Source organism: Lampris incognitus, chromosome 7 (assembly GCF_029633865.1).
Source record: "Lampris incognitus isolate fLamInc1 chromosome 7, fLamInc1.hap2, whole genome shotgun sequence".
NCBI lineage: Eukaryota > Metazoa > Chordata > Actinopteri > Lampriformes > Lampridae > Lampris > Lampris incognitus.
In genome coordinates, this window is record NC_079217.1 from 13,118,980 (window position 1) to 13,140,205 (window position 21,226).

Sequence of the window (21,226 nt, forward strand, 5' to 3'; positions counted from 1 at the left end):
TTAATTGATGTGCACACAATATGAATGAACTAGATGACAGTGCAGCTGCAAGTGAATTCTACAGGAACTAAGCAAAAAAAAAAAAAAAGCAAAAAAAAACACACACATACTACTGCCATAAACAGTTATTTCGATTATCATAGCACTACATCCGAGAAACAGGGCCATGCTAATCCCAAGAGTATATGACGTATCATTATTAGAGGAAGGTCGGTATTCTGAACCCTACCCTCCCTTAAAATCTGACTCCCACCGTAAAAGCACGAGGTTCGACCCCAGTATGTGGGGGATGGTAACAAGGTTTGCTATACCCCCCTGCTGTTGGGATATAAATTCCACATATCAGCAGCAACCTCTCTCATTGTGACAGGGATGAATGAGAAATTGGCTTCACACAAAAGCGTTTTACAAAATCACATGTGAATGGCGAAATGTGTAAAGTAAGGTTTTCCACTCCGTTTTTACACAACACAAACCAACTGTGGTAAAGGACAAGACAAAAAAAATAGACATTGCCTCTTTGTCCCAAGGAGTTGAATCAAGTGCAACTGGACTTGGTATCCAGTTGCACTTGATTCAACTCCTTTGGATAACCATGACCTGGATGAATGAGAACATTCAGACATTGCCTCTTCGTCCTCTACCAACCAAGTTGACAGTCCAAACAGCAAACTAAACAAGATTTCAAATATACAAAAAAGGTATTAAACACCTACAAGTATAAACAATATTAACAGAACCAGCTTGAACTCTTTCACAGTTTTCAAGTGGTAGGAGTTGTTTGCGAGGACAACGTTCAAAATCGTTTTGGTTGCCAGATTGACAACAAAACATGTTTCTGGGGTTGTAAATGAAGTCTCTCTGACCACAGGACTCTGGAATCATTTCACAATGGTCTTTGTGAGCCAAGTATCCTGTTCGGTATTTGTACGTGTCATAGTGGCTTATTGTCTCCTTTGGGTCCATCTTTCAACCAATCTTTACCACCTTCCCCTGGGATAGGTTGGGTACCGAAACCCTGGACTTCCATTTCGGAAAAGTCTTCCATTTCTGTCATCCATCTCTTCAGGTTGTAAAGGATGCCGCTGGGGGAATGGTGGTACATGGGGATGGAAGGGCATTTGCATCCTGAACCTATCTGGTGGGAACACTGGACCACCAGGCATCATTTGAGGGGGGATGGATGGCATGTTTGGAAGTGGGAGGAATGGAGGTAGATGAGGGTTTGGCGCACCAGGTGAATGCTGGACATGTGGCATACCCGGGCCCAGGCCCTGCATGTCCAGTGGGAGTGGCAGGTTCATCACTGCTGCAACTGGTGATCCTAGATGTAGATCAGGGCTTGCATCAGACGATGTGCCACTGTTTCCTGTCGTATCTTTGGATGAGTTTTCCATCGTGTTTCCGGATCCTGTTGCAGCGGCAGTGGCTGAAAAGCCTGCAAAAAAAGGCACAAATATCAGCTGTGATGAAAAGATCTGTCTATCTCTGTGCATCTATTTTGTCACATGTTTTCTTCAAACAAAGACTTATTTTCCTACCAAAGGCCTGACCTGGTAGTAACTTTGTAGGGTCGAACCCTGCTGGAAGGAAAGTGGGTCCTCCTGGAGGCATAGATGTGGTTGGAGGCAAAATGTGTCTAGCAAAAGCACCTAACCCCACCATGGATGCTGCCTGTTGAACTGTTGGCACCTGGAAGACACAGACAACAAACAGGGGCATCTCATTTAAGAGTCACGTTCAGCCAGCAAGAAAGCCTTAAAACTGTACCTGCTGATAAAGAAGGAATTCTCTCAGGATTTCAACAATTCATAGCATAATACTTCGTGGTGGGACAGCGGCCCGCATTCTTGGATCTGGGGCGTACCATATTCAAGTAACAAAAGTGGACCAAACTGATGATTTTTCAAAAATCCTTACGCCTCATATGTACAGGGACAGGTTTACAAAAAAAAAAGAAAAAAAAGAAAAAAGAATCCCTTCATACGCAAGCTACTGAATTTGACTCTAATTGCATTTGTCTTAACTGGTTTTAATCACTCTGTACATTTTGCCCTTTGGTATCATCTTTATGCATGCTCAACAATCCAGGTAAGGAAATCACAGAAAGGTGAATCAGTTCATCCGGACACAACGTTTAGTGGGAGAAACGTTTCATCACTCATCCAAGTGTCTTCGTCAGTCTCAACTGACTGCAGGTATCCCCCCCAACCTTATAACCTTATCCCCCTTATAAGAAACAATTTTTTTAAAAACAGTAAAAATTTACATTATATTAAAAAGAGTTCAAATTCTAAAAATTCTTATTTCATTCATTGTTTATTTCATTCGTTATTGTTAAAAGTTATAGTATTATCAGTGGTCGGCAAAATAGTCTTAATCTGCTAGCCTGAGATCCATTGCTTTCATCTTCACCCACATCTACTACTACTACTTTTGGCTGCTCCCGTTAGGGGTCACCACAGCAGATCATCCATTTCCATGTCTTCCTGTCTTCTGCATCTTCCTCTGTCACACCAGCCACCTGCATGTCTTCCCTCACCACATCCATCAACCTCCTCTTTGGCCTTCCTCTTTTCCTCTTCCCTGGCAGCTCCATATTCAGCATCCTTCTCCCAATATACCCAGCATCTCTCCTCCACACATGTCCAAGCAATCTCAATCTTGCCTCTCTTGCTTTGTCTCCAAACCGTCCAACTTGAGCGGTCCCTCTAATATACTCGTTCCTAATCCTGTCCTTCTTTGTCACTCCCAGTGAAAATCTTAGCATCTTCAATTCTGCCACCTCGACCTCCTGTCTTTTCATCAGTCTCCAAACCATATAAAATAGCTGGTCTCACAATCATGTTGTAAACCTTCCCTTTAACTCTTGCTGGTACCCTTCTGTTGCAAATCACTCCTGACACTCTTCTCCACCCACTCCACCCTGCCTGCACTCTCTTCTTCACCTCTCTTCTGCACTCCCCGTTACTTTGGACAGTTGACCCCAAGTATTTAAACTCATACACCTTCGTCACCTCCACTCCTTGCATCCTCCCCATTCCACTGTCCTCCCTCTCATTCACGCATAGGTATTCCGTATTGTTCCTGACTTTCATCAGTAGCTTAAAATGTGGTAACTTGCCTTGTCACGAATCACCATTAGCATAGAGGGCATGAGACATACCCTTTTGGCTCGAAGGAATATGGCTGAGCAACCTATTAGTGAGGTGAGTAGTCAACTTCCAAAGGAATCGTCTTCCACTTCCACATCCTCAACCTCAAAGCTGCTGCCGGTGGTCTCGTCGCTCGCCTTTTTTTTTTAAAGTGACGACAGAGCAGGAAGGGCGCTGTCACCAGTGAATTTCTCGTTTTTCTATGACACGTGGCAAGCGGTTTAGCCCCAGTGTTCAGCCCACCCAGCCAGACCTACACGACCACGCTGAAGTTCAGTAGCCAATAGCTATAAAATCATAAAACCACACCTACCTTTCAGTTGTAATTCAAACCACCCGTGTTAAAAATGAGCTCAGAAACAGCATGAAAGTATCTCTTTAAAACGATGGTGTGTGGTGATTTCCGCAGTTACAGATAGGTTGTCTACTCGAGACATGTCCGTGAGTTAGAGCAGCTTCTTTTGGCTAGGGTTACGTTAGTCGTGACGGGCCAACCCTCAAGATAGCCTTAGCCCTGGGCCTGACAGCAAGCAAGCAACATTTTATTTATATAGTGCTTTTAAAGGATTGGCCGAAGGACAGACCCCTGAGGGACTCCACACAGTAGGGGAGCTGATGAGGATACAAGATTGTTAATACAAACATCTATTAGTCAGATAAGAGCGAAACCAACTTAACGCTGTACCAGAAATGGCAACCCAGTTCTCCAACCTATCAAGTAAGATGGCGCGATCGACGGTATCAAAGGCAGCAGTTAAATCTGGGACAATAATATTCACCTTTATCAGCATGCATAAGAATGTCATTGGACACTCTTAGTAATGCAGTCTCAGTACTATGCTTGTGACGAAAGCCGGATTGAAATTTATCGAAAATGTTATGACCCTCAGTCAGTTGCAGGATTTGGTCCGCAACATATTTTTCAAGGATTTTGGATAAGAAAGGAAGTTTGGAAATTGGTCAATAATTCCCTACTCTTACTGGATCAAGAGAGGGTTTTTTCAGGAGGGGATGAACACAGGCAATTTTAAAGTAGTCAGGTACAGACCTGGATGTGAGTGAGCAGTTGATGATAGAGAGCAGGCTGGGACCTAAGACAAGGAGGATGGATTTTGAAAATTTTGTCGGAAGTATATCACAGGTACTGGAGGAGGGACACGTAAGGGTCTACAGTATTAACAAGGAACTGAAGAGACCTGCTATTGTTAGCACTAGCTCAGCCTCCTCGGCAGATGCGGTGGAGTTTGTCTCCATTTAACGGCGTGGGAAGGCTCGCAAAAGCAAGCCACCCAACGTGTGGCAGTCACTTCTCCCGACTGTAAGCCGGTATCAACCCTCACCAGCCCTGTTGGTAGTCCTACTGGCCAGCGTGCCTCTCCCGCTCCTGTCGACAGAGTAAAGCAATGCACGCTAGTGATGAGACTCCATTACCCGCAATATCAGATTAGCTTTGCCAGCCTTGGTTCACTGTTTACCCAGAGCCAGAGTCTCTGACATAGAGGATAATCTTAGGGTGCTGACATCACAGAAGGAGAAACCGGGAACCCAGGCACACAGCACCACTACTTTCAGCAACATTGTTATTCATGTTGGCACCAATAATGCTAGGATGAAGCAATTCGAAATCACAAAAGCCAGCCTAGTCAGGACACTTGAGTTTGCCAGAAAGATGTGTCGGCAACAATTCATTGTCTCTGGTCCCTTACCCGTGAGGGGTAATGATGAGATGTACAGTATGCTCACCTCAATGAACCGCTGGCTGGTTCATGACTGTAATGAGCAGGGATTTGGCTGGCCTTCTTTCTGGGGCCGCCCTTACCTGTTGAAAGTGGACGGCATTCACCCTACTGGGGACGGCGCCACTCTTTTGTCTAGCAATATAGATAGCAGTCTACATTTAGTTTCGGACTTATCATTCACCAGGTTGCAGTTGATCAGAAAGCCCGCTAAGTTTAAATCTAGTACAGATGTGGAGTCAATACGTTCAGCCAGGGAATTTCTCATAGTATAGATTATCAGATTGACAGCTTGGTCTATAACACAATTTCTTGAAAAAATTGGAGAATTTGTCTCAGGTCTTGTTACTCACTCTGATGAGATTCTAATTCTTTGTTATTTCAACATTTGTCTGAATAAGGCTGCTGATTCTCTAAGTAGAGCCCTTCTGGCACTTGTTGATACTTTTGGGTTCGCTCAGTTAGTTCAAGAGTCGACTCATTGCAGTGGTAACACCCCTGATGGGATAGCTGTTTCTGATCTGAATGTCTTGCCAACCACATCTGCTGTGTCAGATCATTTTCGCATCAAATTTGAAGCATTATTGGCCTGTCCAGTTAATGTCCGCACATATGTAATTGTCACTCACCACACTGGTCCATCCACTGTTGCTGCATTTGGCCAGCAGCTGCCTGAAGTCTTGGCTCCTTTCACTGTAGAGCCTGACTCTGTTGAAAATTTCACTAGTGACTTAAATGTGGCCCTCTCTAGTCTCATCAATTCAGTTGCACCTCTCTACCAGAGCTAGGTGACTAAAGAGGCTTACACCCTGGTTTAACGATGAGACACATGTTCTTAAGCGGGCCTGCAGGAGACTGGAACGTAAATGGCGAAAATCAAAACTGGAAGTTTTTTTTTTACCTATCTTGGCATGAGTGTTTATTGAAATACAAGTGTGCTTTATCTACTGCAAAAGCAGTGTATCTCTCTCGCTTAATCAGTATTAATAAACATAACCCCAGATTTCTCTTTGACACTGTATCTACACTTAGTACAAAGCAGCTGTCTATTTGCTGCTCACCATTCACAGCCCATGAGTTTCTAGACTTTTTCTGAAATAAGGTTGATGAGAACATAAACAAATTAGTTCAACTCCAGCTACTCCTGCAGATCCTGTCTTACCAAATTCATATCTATACAATGAGTCACTGATAGTCCCTGTTATTACAGCTTTTGAGACTATCTCTTGATACTTTGACTAAGCTCGTGTCAGCTTCTAAACCAACTACTTGCCTACTTGACCCTTTATCAGCAAAACTTTTTAAAGACATCTGGCCTTTCCTATGACCTACAATGCTAGACTTCTAACCCACATAGAAGAAAACTATCTATATGAACCTTTTCAATTGGCTTTCAGAGCCTGTCACTCCGCTGAAACTGCTCTGACCAGAGTGGTGAACGGTCTTCTACTAGATATGGTATCTGATTCCACTTCTGTGCTTCTACTACTGGACCTCAGTGCAGCATTTGAGACCACTGATCACTGTATACTATTAGACAGAATAAATTGTAATTTTGGTGTCTCTGGCTTAGCTGTCTCTTGGCTTAAGTCTTACTTATCTAGAAGAACACATTGTGTCTGCTATGGCGTACCTCAGGGCTCAGTTTTTGGCCCTCTACATTTCTCTCTTTATATTTAACCTCTTGGCCAAATTATACGCAGTCATGGATTAAATTGTCATTGTTATGCTGATGATACACAGCTGTATGTGTTTATAAGGGCTGATGATCATACTTAAATGTCTAATTTAGAGGCCTGCTTGGCTGCAGTGAAAAATTGGATGTCATTAAAATTTCTGCTTTTAAATTCGGATAAAACTGAGATGCTGATTGTTGGCCCTGCTAGACACAGACACCAATTTGATCAAGTAACAATAACAATTGACAACTCTGTGATTACACAAAGTGTGGCAGCCAAAAATCTTGGTGTTATGTTTAATCCCAGCCGTTCCTTTGATAAGTGCATTAAAGAAATCACCAAGACTGCCTTTTTTCACTTACGTAACATAGCTAAAATGTGATCTTTTTTGCCCATGGCTGACGCAGAGACTCTTAATAAATGCATTTATTTCATCCAGACTTGATTATTGTAATGTTCTGTTTTCAGGTCAGATGGTTCAGAATGCTGCAGCTAGAATCGTAGCTAAAACTAGAAAATTTGACCATATTACACCAATTCTTGTCTCCCTCCCCTTCCTTGGCTTCCTATTCATGTTAGATCAGACTTCAAGGTGCTTCTCCTGGCTTATAAAACCCTAAATGGCTTGCCCTATCTTAACTGTCTGATCTCCTTAAACTGTACATTCCATCTCGAGCTCTTCACTCTCAAAAGGCTCCTGTGTGTACCCAAAATTAAGAAGTCAGCTGGTGGCAGCGCCTTTTCCTATCGGGCCCTGTTCTTGTGGAATAACTTGCCCGCTACTGTCACACAATCAGAGTCTGTTGAATCCTTTAAATCCAAACTTAAAACTAATCTTTTTGCCTTAAACTACAATAGTTGCCTTTCAGTGTTTCACAGCCTGTACTGCATGGCAAGTTGGTTCTGTCTCACCTGTCTCAATGAATTTACCAAGCACTGTTATGCCGATGAGATTATAGCGTATAGATTGACTACTGCAAACTGTTCTCTTCTCTCACGTCTTTTCTCTCTCTCGGAATGATGTCTTCTCTTTTCTCTTCTTCTGTGTGTGTGAATGGTGTGATGTGAGTCTCGCTTGTGTGCACGTGCAGTCTGTCCTCCTCCCAGGTCTCCGTGGTGATGGTGGTCGCCACATGGATACTGCTTGGCATCCCCCTCATCACATTTTCTTTTTATATAACTTGTAAATCCATACAATTTTGTCATCCTGTTTCAATGTTATATCCTTCTCTCACTCAGATGTGTGGCTTTTTTTTTTTTGTCTAATAGGTGATGGTGGTCATGTGGCTTGGGTCCTGGGCTTTTCCAGTGGCGTCTAGACACTGCTTGGCATCCTCCTCATTATATTCTTCATATATTTTAGAATTCCATTATAATTCTGTTATCCACTTTCAATGTTTTATTCTGTAAATTGTGTAAACACAACATCCATTGCACATTGTCCGTCTTTGGAAAGATCCCTCTGTTGCTTTCCCTGAAATTTCTTTTTTTTTTCTCCCTGTTAAAGGCTTTTTTTTTTTTTTTTAGGGAGTTATTCCTTATCTGATGCGAGGGTCTAAGGGCAGGATGTTGTACTGCTGTAAAGCCCAGAGGCAAATTTGTAGTTTGTGATATTGGGCTATACAAATAAAATTTACTTCTTTCAAAAGTCCTTCCTTTCACAGGGCTGCCAGGCCCTGTGATGGCCTGGCAGCCTGTCCAGGGTGTCTCCCCGCCTGCCGCCCAATGACTGCTGGAATAGGCTCCAGCATCCTCGCAACCCTGAGAGCAGGATAAGTGGTTTGGACAATGGATGGATGACTCCTTTCAGCTGCTCCTATTAGCGGTCACCACAGCAGCTCATCCATTTCCACCTCTTCAATCAATCAATCAATCAATCAATCAATCAATCAATCAATCAATCAATCAATCAATCAATCAAGTTGCATTTTATATAGCACTTTTCTAGCTGCAACAACCACTCAAAGCGCTTTACAATTAATTAATTCACACACACACACACACACACACACACACACACACACATCTCTTCCTGTCCTCGGCATCTTCCTCTGTCATGTCAACCACCTGCATGTCCTCCCTCACCACATCCATAAACCTCCTCTTTTCCTCTTCCCTGGCAGCTCCATCTTCAGCATCCTTCTCCCAATATACCTAGCATCTCTCCTCTGCACATTTAAACCATCTCAATCTTGTCTCTCTTGTTTTGTCTCCAAACCATCCAACCTGAGCTGTCCCTCTAATATACTCATTCCTAATCCTGTCCTTCTTTGTCACTCCCAATGAAAATATTAACATCTTGGAACTCTGCCACCCCCAGCTACGCCTCCTGTCTTTGTCAGTGCCACTCTCTCCAAACCATATTACATAGCTAGTCTCACAACCATCTTGTAAACCTTCCCTTTAACTCTTGTTGGTACTCTTCTGTTGCAAATCAATCCTGACACTCTTCCATCTACTCCACCTTGTCTGCACTCTCCTCTTCACCTCGTCTGCACTCCGCGTTACTTTGGACAATTGACCCCAAGTATTTAAACTCAAATGCCTTTGTCACCTCCACTCCTTGCATCCTGACCATTCTGCTGTCCTCCCTCTCATTCACGCATATGTATTCCGTTTTGCGCCTACTACTGACTTTCATTCCTCTTTTCTCCAGTGCATACCTCCACCTCTCCAGGCTCTCCTCAACCTGGTCCCTACTCTTACTACATATCACAGTGTCGCCCGAGACATCATAGTCCACGGAGACTCCTGCCTGATCTTGTCCGTCAACCTGTCTATCACCACTGCAAACAAGAAAGGACTCAGAGCCGATCCTTGATGTAATCCGACCTCCACCTTGAACACATACCTCACTCCTGCTGCACATCTCACCACTTCCTTACAGTAAAATAAATTAATTAAATGTATGAGCTAAGCTCTAGCAACTCTGGCATTGTTTACTGGTCATAGAAATTGCAGTTTTTGTCAGCTGGGGATACTTAACTAAGTCATGAATACAAATTATTTTGAGTATAACACTGAAATTTGAGGGGGTCATCCAGAACTGTCATTTTTAGTACCCTACAGATCACTCTAGGCACACAAGGGTTTGCATTTCACGCTAAAAGTTTGGTCAGAAATACCAAGTTGGTATTTCATTTTTCACACATTTGCTGCCCCCCCCAGTACTATTGTTTATGGTTATGATTTAATGACTTAGTTATGGGAATTGTGGACTTTTAATATCTGATGTCTGAGACGCCATCAGAGTGTGTAGATGTAAAGGAGTGAGTTATATCTTTGCCAGCAGTTGGCGTTCGTGTGTTTCTTTTTGTGTTTCTGTTACGCTCTGCCGTAGTCTTTTTGAGTCTTTTTTTTTTTTGGGGTCCTCTGCAACTGTAGATTCGTTTTGGTTGGCATTTTTTAAGGTAGGGAAGTTCCCTGAGCACTATTCGACTGAAAGCACACAGTTTAAGCCATTAATATCACTGTCTGTGTTACAACCTTCTGCAGCACGCCTATTCCGAGTGTGATTATTTGCAGGATGGAACCATTTTTATCAATTTAATGTTGGAAAGATGGTTGTGCTAATCGCCAATTGTGTGGGATGGGCGAGCTAGCTTTTCTGGGCATCGCTATGGCTGGCTAATCAGTAGCTTGTTCTTGATAGAGGCAGCTGAAGTTAGGCATCTGAAGGCTCACTGCCTGAAAGACAGGGTTACATCTTTGTAAAATCTTTTTTTTAGGTCTTTTTTAAATTTCAAATATTTTACAGCAAAAGAACTATTAAAGTGCAGTTTCTGCGGAAACTGGGTTAGCATAAAGCTGAAACCATTTGCCAAGCATTGCTGAAAAAAGCTGAATTCTGAGCTGAATTAACTGAAAAGCCCTAATGCATTGCATTGCTTTACTGAAGATCCTGCAAGCTAAAGTGTAATGGTGGCAGAGTTGGAAGCTGAAGTCAGCACCTAAAAAAGCAGAAAATGCTGAATCTTAACTGCAGCTGCTAAAAAAACTGATATGCATTACATTGCTGAAAAATACCGGAAGCTGAAATACAATCACCTATTGGCAGAATTGGGAGCTGAAGTGCATTCCCAAAAGAAACACTCTTTAGAACCTGAAGAGGTTTTTGCCTGAGCATGAAGCAGAATAGCATTGTCTGGAGAAGCTGAAAGGCTGAATGACCCAGACAAGCATGTTCCAATGAAAAACAGGATAAATCAACAAAAGAAGAGACAAAAACACAAGTTAAATTTCAAGCAGCTGATTTGAAAATTTGTGTATGACCTGAAATTCACTGGAAAGAAAAAGAGAAGAAACCCACTTTATTTTTGTCATTTTACAGGTTACAATGCAATTTATTCTCTGCATTTAACCCACCCTATCGTATAGGAGCAGCTGGCAGCTGCAGCGCCCAGGAAACAACTCCAGTTCTTCTTTCCATTGCCTTGCTCGGGGGCACAGGCAGGAGTATTAACCCTAACATGCATGTCTTTTTGATGGTGGAAGGAAACCGGAGCACCCGGAGGAAACCCACGCAGACACGGGGAGAACATGCAAACTCCACACAGAAAGGACCTGGGACGGCCTGGGGTTCGAACCCAGAACCTTCTTGCTGTGAGGTAACAGGGCTAACCACTGGGCCACTGTGCTGAAAGGTGTTGAACTTTCAATATAAGGTAAGGAGTTTTACATTGGGTAAGTGCAACATGAATAACAAACGAAATCCAAAAATTCGTTTTTCAGTTGTTTATCCCAATTTTCAGAACAGCTGACTTTGAAATCAGATAACAGTGCAAATTACTGACATTAGTTGAGTGCCAGGTAAGGAGTAAAAATTGTTTAAGTGTTGGGTTAAGTGTAAACACAGGAGTTAGTAAAGTGTCCCTGTTTGATTATATTTGTAACCACTGTTCTCAATGCTATACCATGTATGACATGCACACACACACACCCATTATAATGCATCTCATACATGACTGTTCCTGTGTGTGTGTGTGCTTGTCTGTCTCTCAGACAGCATGACTCAGTGCTAATGGACTTTTCCTCTCCCCTTCCCCCTGTGTGCGTCACCATGGCAACTTGAGTTCATTTTTGAAAATTTCTTGTCGATGCATTTTCTACAGAGGCGCACCCTCCCAACAAACGCTTGCATCTCAAAAACTATACATCACACAGCTTAGATGTTTACACCGCGAGTGTCACAAGAAGTAGGCGAATACAGTCAAAACTGGGGACGTTATAGCGATATAAGTAAAAGGTCATTTCAGTTTTTCTCTGAAAACCCAGTTTTGAATTTGTATTGCAGACTATGGGGAAGATGGATGGTGCTCCTGCCACTTTGTGGCTCGCAGTTCAAATTCTGTGAGTCACTGTGCTTTGGTAGTCACATTGTCTGAAACAGCACAAATTTCTCCAGATTTTTAATACATACATTGTGTATGGAAGCGAAATTTGTGAGACTTATAAGGGCTAAAGTGTGAAGTGTGTGTGTAAAGCAGAACAGCTGAAGTTTAGAGTGGGGCTGGACATTCTGTTCAATACACACCCATTATAAACTCAAACATGAGGAAAAAGCATAAAACTTACTGTGATAATTCAAAAACTAAAAGATTAAAAAAAAGAATGTACATTTAATCACTGAAAGTGCTGTGACCCGTTTAAAATTTAAATGGCGCCTCTAGCTGAAAATATGCAGAGTTGAAGTCCGAAGTGGAGTTTGTTTGAAGAGCATTTGAATATTCCCTCCATTTACTCCCATTGTAAAAATTTGTTGAAAAAAGCTGAATGTTTTAAAAACTGTTGTAAAACAAGTTAAATGTAAGCACAAATGCCTTCACAGAGCTGAACATTTTGATATGTGAATGGTCTCTGTAGCCCAAAGTATGCAGGAGTCCAAAAAATGTACGGAATAATAAAGATAAACACGCAATAAAGATAAATATGGGGAAGATCATAAGTGTGCCAGCTTTCAGCTAGCCCACTAATTACTTAAGTACAATTATGCAAATATTTTCCTACTGACTGAACTATGGTCACTATCACATCAGCAAACACATATTTGACTTTTGTAAAAATTGATGAAAGGAGTCTACCTATTTTAAAAGAAACAAATTTTGTCCGCATTTTCCCACAACTGAAAGTAGTAGTGGTAGTAGTAGTAGGTAATATATTTTTCAAAGTGCCATACACCAAAAGGTGCCCACAAAATAGTTGTAAAAGAAGAAGTAAAGAAAGCCACTTTATTTTGCCATTGTATTCTTACAATGAATTGCACTGTTACAATGAATTTGTTCTCTGCATTCAACCCATCCTATTGTATAGGAGCAGCTGCAGCGCCTGGGGACCAACTCCAGTTCCTCTTTCTGTTGCCTTGGTCAGGGGCACAGGCAGGAGCATTAACCCTAACATGCATGTCTTGTTGATGGTGGGAGGAGGAAACTCAACACAGATACGGGGAGAACATTTAAACTCCACACAGAAATGACCTGGGACGGCCTGGGGTTCGAACCCAGGACGTTCTTGCTGTGAGGCAACAGCGCTAACCACTGGGCCACCGTGCTGCCCACATTCAACATGCCACCCGAGATAATTAATGAAAATAATTGATGTTGCAAAATGCAGCTTTACCTACCACTTTTCTGTAAACATCAGCCACAAGCCCCAAATCATTGCAGTTTGATTATGGCAGGGCAAAAGGATAAAATCTTATTTTCGCTTCTGGTGTGGGAAGATGGCGGTGCGAACTCAAGTTTGTAGCGGCCTCACCCAGTACCGGTGTGAGAAGATGGCGGCGCGAACTTACATTTGCAGCGGCCTCACCCAGTACTGTCCATGCAATGTCTTTGTCCATGTCTGCATCTAAGTTAAGTGTCTTCGTTTGATGGCTGGGAGAGCTTGGTCTGCTGCGTCCTGTGGGTCCAGGGACCACGGCCCTGCCCGGAGCTGCGCCCGAAGAGGACACACCAAGGGCGGTCTGACAGGACGCATAAGCAAGACAGGCTAAGCTAACTGCTTGCCCATGAAGACCGGCAGTTCCGATAACACCGAGGACAGTCTGGCAGCGGCCTCGCCTAGTGTTGACTGTGTTTTGGTGTCATCGTGTGGAGTGCGGGGAGGTGTGTCGAGGGTGTCTGGCTGGGAGAGCTGGCGTTGGATCGGCTGGGGGAGCCTGGTCTGCTGCGTCCGGTGGGCCCAAGGACCACGGCCCTGCCCAGAGCTGTGCCCGAAGAAGAAACACCTTGGGCGGTCTGACAGGATGTGGGAGTGGGCAGGCTAAGCTAACTGCTAGCCCATGCAGACCGGCCGTTTTGACAGTCATCCTGGCTGGTGTTCGTTCTCTTGGACAGTGATTTTTGTTGTTGCTTAGTTTGGATATATGTCTTTAGTTTGGATATATGTGTTCTTAGTTTGGATATATGTGTTCTTAGTTTGGATATATGTGTTCTTAGTTTGGATATATGTGTTCTAGTTTGGATATATGTGTTCTTAGTTTGGATATACGTATGTGTTCTAGTAGTTTTTGGATGTGTTTTTTTCTTTGTGCTGCACTGCTGTGGGCTGGGGGAAACGATATTTCATTTCATTTCATGTACATAAGTACATGAAGTGAAATGACGAAGTGTTCCTGATTGGCTTGGTATTTCATGACAGGTAGGCTCCTTTTTATGTTGTGCACAGCATTTAGTGCAAGATAACATTAGAATCAGTTAACTGATCTAAGAGGTCTGTCAAAAAAGGTCTTCTTTCTTCGACTGTGATTAATTTGTTTTTGGCAATGACAACAAGATGTGAGTCGGACTTTTAACTGTAGATTGGATTGTAGCTGGGTGGCACAGTGGTTAGCGCGGTCACCTCACATCAAGAAGGTCCTGGGTTCGAGCCCCGGGGTAGTCCAACCTTGGGGGTCGTCCCGGGTCGTCCTGTGTGGCGTTTGCATGTTCTCCCCGTGCCTGTGTGGGTTTCCTCCGGGGACTCCAGTTTCCTCCCACAGTCCAAAGACATGTAGGTCAGGTGAATCGGCCGTACTAAATTGTCCCTAGGTGTGAATGTGAATGTGTGTGTGTCAACCCTGTGTGAGGGCCTGTTGGCCTGTCCAGGGTGTCTTCCCGCCTGCCACCCAATGACTGCTGGGATAGGCTCCAGCATCCCTGTGACCCTGAGAGCAGGATAAGTGGTTCGGAAAATGGATGGATGGATGGTAGCTGATGATCAGGGCCAGGCCAAGCCTGTAAGGGGCCCTGAGGCAGAATTTGATTTGGGTACCCCCCAACTGCGTCCCAGCACTCCATTCATAAGTGCAAGTGGCCATGGGGCCCTCGATCATAAACAGACGCTTAGTCTGTTCATGCCTCAGGCTGGCTCCACTGATCATTCATTTACTGTTCCTTTAAGTAGGTGACAAAACCTGGGACTGTCGCACACTGCATCCTATACTCCTTTCACCACTGTTGAGGATAGTAAAATCACTCACTTCAAAGTATAGTATACTCTGTTTGGTGTGGTTACTTTTGAATCAGCACCTCAGCTGTGTCAGAACTGTGTGTGACATTATAGTGAATAAGACATCAAAAGTTCAATTCATACAATTTGCAGAAGTATAAATTAGCAGCTCAGATGCATGTAAGAGGTGAGGATTTCAAACAGTGCAACTAGTATTTGTCTTCTCGTATTATAACATTTCAGAAAACTCAAAGGAAATTATATTTTTAGACTCTTGGACTGTTTATATGTAAGATAGATTAAGAAAGATTGATGTGTTAAAAAAAACAAAACGCCATATATATATATATATATGTATATATATTCCATTATCCGATTCATCCATTATCCAAACCACTTATCCTGCTCTCAGGGTCGAGGGGATGCTGGAGTCTATCCCAGCAGTCACTGGGTGGCAGGCGGGGAGACACCCTGGACAGGCCGACAGGCCATCACACAGGGCTGACACACACAGCACACACACACACATACCTAGGGACAATTTAGTACGGCCGATTCACCTGACCTACATGTCTTTGGACTGTGGGAGGAAACCAGAGTCCCCGGAGGAAACCCACGTAGACACGGGGAGAACATGCAAATTTCACACAGAGGACAAACCGGAACAACTCCCAAGGTTGGACTACCCCTGGGCTCAAACCCAGGACCTTCTTGCTGTGAGGTGACCTCGCTAACCACTGCGCCGCCCGCCCGCCCACGCGCACGCACGCGCGCGCGCGCGCACACACACACACACAAGACCTAAGCTTTGGATCATGAGATGGCGAATGAAAAAATAAAAGTGTGGGGCATCTGGGTGTCGTAGCGGTCTATTCCATTGCCTACCAACATGGAGATCTGTGGTTTGAATCCCCGTGTCACCTCTGACTTGGCCGCGCGTCCCTACAGACCCAATTGGCTGTGTCTGTGGGTGGGAAGCTGGAAATGGGTATGTGTCCTGGTCGCCTCACTAGCACCTCCTCTGGTCGGATTGGGTGCCTGTTCAGTGGGGGGTGGGGGGGAGAACTGGGCGTGGGGGGGGGGATAGTGTGATCCACTCACGCACTGCGTCCCCCTGGTGAAACTCCTCACTGTCAGGGGAAACGAAGCAGCTGGCGACTCCACATATATCGGAGGAGGCATGTGGTAGTCTGCAGCCCCCCTGCATCAGCAAGAGGGGGTGGAGCAGCAACCGCGACAGCTCAGAAGAAATGGGTAATTGGCCAGATACAATTAGAGAGAAAGGGGGGGGGAATTCCCCCCAAAAATAAAAAAATAAAAGTTTGACTGAAGAAAAATCTCAAATGTAGACAAGAAAAACTTTATCTTCCCTTATTTATTCTACAGATAGACTATTGGTACTTTTTGTAAGAAGAAAGCCACTTCAATTTGTCATCGTACAGGTTACAATGAGATTTGTCTCTGCATTTAACCCATCCTATTGTATAGGAGCAGTGGGCAGCTGCAGCGCCCGGGGACCAACTCCACTTCCTTCCAGAAGCCCAGACAGCAGGAGTATTAACCCTAACATGCATGTCTTTTTGATGGTGGGAGGAAACCCCCGCAGATGCGGAGAGAACATGCAAACTCCACACAGAAAGGACCTGGGACGGCCTGGGGTTCGAACCCAAGACCTTCTCGCTGTGAGGCAACAGGGCGAACCACTGGGCCACCGTGCCCCCACTATATAAACACATTTAAAACTCAAAATTTAAAAAGAAGAAACTAATCTTGGAAAACTATAATTAGCACATTATCTCCAAGTTCTCAACTTTGAATAAGAAAACCCATTGCAATCATGTCAATGACATTTGTAGATGTCAAGGGAACAAGTATAAAATTGGCAGTACGAATTTGAAAATGTAATGACAAAGTCTTATCAATCTTATAGGGCAACGCTTGGCCAATTAATAAGACTCCATTAGCACCACTTGGTCTTAATGGGAAAGCGCATTATTGCCTTAATTCAAAATCAATCTCATCAATTCAAATGACAAATAGTTTGTCCTTATAATAGATTTCTGCCACCAGTGCACATAATTTTTTGCTTTATATAGTGTTACTCAGTTGTGGCAATTATTGAGGTCTACCCAGAGTCTCCTTACTATGCCAAGAGGTTCCCATAAAGAACAGCCATCCTTTGTGGCTTAGCAAAGTATGCTATGCTATGCTTGTGGTAATGTATATCCACCCGCATCATAATCACTGCTATACAATCAGCTGGGGGTTTAGCCCAGCTTCTCTTTATACCAAACCAGGAGCCAAAACGATCCTATTGATAATTTATCTAATAACTGATTGCAATAACACAGTTTATGTATAACGGCTGAAGGAAAGTGTAAACAACGTCTTGTGTTTGCATGTGCGCAGAGGTGGAAAACCCGGCTTCAGAAAGTAGAAGTACTAACCATGTATTTTCTCCACCCATGGACTAAACCAGCTGATTTCACTAATTAGTTCTCCTAACTGGCTGAAGTGGTGTGCTAATTAGAATCAGCTGGTTTAGTGCATGGGTGGAGCAAATACATGGTTAGTACTTCTGCTTCCTGAAGCGGGGTTTTCCACCTCTGCATGTGAGAAGCTCCTTTTGACAGAGCCCTTTATTGCAATGGGCAATAATATTCAAATCCAGGACAAATCTGTCAAAACTATGCCCCTTTTTTGTTGCATTTCTGCAACTCCAAAGTTTAATCAGGTGTTGGAAGGGGGCTTGGTAAAAACTAGAGGAATTAATTATTATCAAAATCTGGCTTTAAATGGCTGCAGCTTCATGGGGGTTAAGAGAAGGCATCTACTTCCGAATAAGAAATGATTGCAGTAACACGATAACTAGCAAAAAAAAGGACTGCATATAAGCAGTCCATCATCACAACCGGCATTAGGATATACCCAGACCAAACTCAAGCAACAAACTCAAGAAAAGAAAAAACAAAAACACAGGATTACCTGACGGTGCTATTAAGGATTTTAAATTAGTAAATAAATGCATTAAATGCTACCAACGGGATAAACTGCACGCATTTGAGAGTAGCGGTAGCGCTTTTTTTTTTTTATAAGGGCTCTCATGCACAACTCAACAGCATCAACATGGGTCTGTTCTTACCCTGGTGTCTGATTCCATCTGCAGAGATAACGGGACATCTGTCGCTCCAATTCCTGCAGTTAAGTCCCACTGAGGAAAGTGAGCTGGTCAAAATATTTTCGTCATTGTCCACCGGCTTTTTCTTTTTTCCCCCTCTGTACCTACCACTTACGCGACGTGGAGAAAGACAGCACAGCAAAAGCTTGGCTAAATTCTGACGATTTATATTATCCAGAGCGCACCGATGTCGATGTAGAAATATGTGTCGGGTCCATCCCAACATGCATGAGCCAGTTAATTACCTTTCAGCCATCTGAAAGATCCTCAGTATAGTCCGAGAAAGGCATTCTGGTCTCCAAACCACAAAGAAAGACTCACCTTTGTGAGGCCTCATCAGACTCTGATGTTCTCCATACAAGGACCTATACATCACTGTTGTGTTCAGTGTAGTGTTTAAAGAAAATTGTCTTGCGCTGTCACTTCACTTGGTAAATGAAAAACAACACTTGTCTAAATCATCCGTTAGTCCAATCTGTATATGTGGACATGACCAGGGAGACAAACTCGGACGCATGTTGTCATCCAGATGGAGGTTCTAGTGCAGCTCTATAGGTAAGGATAACATGGGACATTTGTTTTCATAACTGGTAGCACTTCACATATCCTAAAATCATGTTATCAATGCTGAACAAAAATAAATATCCCATTTCCAAACTTCTTCTGTTTTCCCTATTTTACTCACTTTTTCCTCCAATTAATTTTCCGTGGATCAGCTATTTTTATCCCATTCAACTTCATGACATCGTCAGTTTTGAATCTCGCTTCATTAGTTTCATCCTTGCAGACAGAGATTTGCTATCTCAGATACAGAAATTTAGTCTTTGACTGAAGGCATAACCTATAGAAATCTATATAATGTGCAAGTTTCCCAGTTTAAATCAACATGGGCCATCCCTGGCCCAAAATAGCTTGCAGTAAAATTGAAAACTTTACCTTTATTAAAACTTAAATCTTTGGTGAACCGATTCCAAATGCACAGAATTTTGCTATTTCAGCAAGCTGCATCAGCAAACTAAGAAAAGTTTGTCGACCAACAACTAAAATGGACCAGAATTCAGACTGTTCCTGTAATCTCAGTCCTTGGAGAACCATGTGACACAATCTGATGTGAAAGGTGTTTTAGAGATTTTACTATAGGAGGAAAAAACACTATAATAAAATATCTAGTTGTAACCAGCAAAAACCAAGTGTCTTAAGAGTGCCCATTCAACAGTCTTTTTCTGACACAAGAGATAAACGGGCTTCAAATCAAATCTCCCATTTAACATGAAATTAACAAAAAAATGCTATTTTTCAATAACGCGTTTTCCTTTTGTCATTGCATTATGAAGGATAAAGGGAGAGATAGGAAAAGCCCTGTTTGGACTTTATTCTTCATATAAATCTTCATATACGTCAACTAAAAATGCACAGCATTTTAGTGTTTTGGCAAAAAGAGAAATTCCAACAAAGACTGGTCCATTGGTGTTGCACATCACTAACCTCATCTATGTTGTTTAACATTCACTTCCCACTGTTGCTCAGTGAAACGTTTTTGTGCAAGCGCTCCACTTTCACATAAACCCATTATCTTCCCCTCTCTCCAATGTACTGACGACTTGATGAAAAGGGATCTTTAGCTTACAGCATTATATTGAGTTGTTATGACTTCTTTCTTTTTGATGGCGCAAAGGCATCTTTGCACCATCATTTGTGGAGACCTGAAGGCGTTGACTGTAGAAACTCTAGACTTGACAAGTGGGGTCATGGCATTGTCCCGAGCTCCCACTAAACCTTGGGATGATACAAAGAAATAAAAATTGGACTCGATGGATAAAAGTTCAACGAGTTACCCTATTCCAAAGTGATCTTCAAATAAAGCGTCTAATTAAAAAAAATAAAATCTGCTCCTCTCAAGGAATGTAGTGGTTCCGTGACTTCAGTGCTTTTTAAAAAGGTAGACGGAGGCAACATACTGTCCTTTACAGTATGACTGAACCATATTTCAGCTAAAGTATTGTTACTATTGTTTATAGTGGTTTGAGTAAATGACTACACAAATGCAACATGTCCTTGAAAGTTTTCTTGCTTTAAGCGCAGACTTCACTCTTTAGCAGATGTGCCTCCACAAAAGTTGAACAGAAACCGAGATGTCATAGAGGCAACGTACAGCCCAGGTAACTTTTTGATGAGGCGTATCTGAAAATGTGCTTGCGAGATTAAATTCAATCTATAGAACTGTACTCTGAAATGTATTCAATGCCTTTACATGGGCAAATAAATCAAAACCTCAATTGTATTTGGGCTATATTACACATCCCTTGGAAGGGTGTCCCCTCTCAGACTAAGGGGAAAGATAATGCATCACTTGTCATTTGTAAATGCACTGCAAGATGTTATTAGCTATGATGACAGACTTACAATAAATATATGGACAGCCAAGTCTGTTCATCGAAGGAAAACCACATCTGTCAGTTTTAATATGTGAAACTCGCAGCAGCAGATGGACAAATACGACGCAACTGATCTCTTTGGCTTTGACTGGACCCCTACCAACAACTTGAGCCACTTGGCAGAACAGACAGATGTGTTGGACGGATCCTTGCAGAATTTGTGACTGTCTAAACCAGTTAGCAACAGTCTAAATAGAAGTATACTTTTGAAACTGCCTACACCCCCCCCGCCCCAAAATTTCTGTGTTGAAAATTAATTTTCTTCCAAGTGTTTTTAAAATACATCTAGTCCTAAATTGCAGACATTTTACTGAGGATCTTTAATAGTATGATGGCAAGTTAGATAAAAAGGAAGATCACACAAATAATGAGCACACACAGTCAGCAGACCATGCAGTGTTAAGATTTCGATCATGAAGGTTTTGTTCGCAATGTCTTTCAATGTTTTATACCCAAACTAATACCGACTGGCTTTGAGCCTTGTCTGAACGTGATGCCTATGTCAGCCTTTACGTTTATGTTAATTTTTTACCAAATCAATGGACACTTCAATGATGACGAAAGAAAACACGTGAAAACCACCAACACCGCACTCTATTGACCTGTCGTCGTTTCA

The 21,226-nt window shown here is 42.8% G+C and overlaps 1 protein-coding gene across 2 annotated transcripts in view; it reads right to left on the reverse strand.

Annotated features, from left to right (window-relative positions):
- Positions 1-21,226, reverse strand: part of LOC130115683 (SR-related and CTD-associated factor 4-like) — a 58,066-nt gene continuing 36,840 nt past the window's right edge. For both annotated transcript variants that reach the window (XM_056283453.1, XM_056283452.1), the window contains exons 17-18: positions 1,554-1,692; positions 1-1,438 (exon numbers count right to left, since the gene is read on the reverse strand). In XM_056283453.1, the coding sequence (XP_056139428.1) occupies positions 981-1,438; positions 1,554-1,692 (597 nt within the window). In that variant the 3' untranslated portion in view covers positions 1-980. The remainder of the gene's footprint in view (positions 1,439-1,553; positions 1,693-21,226) is intronic.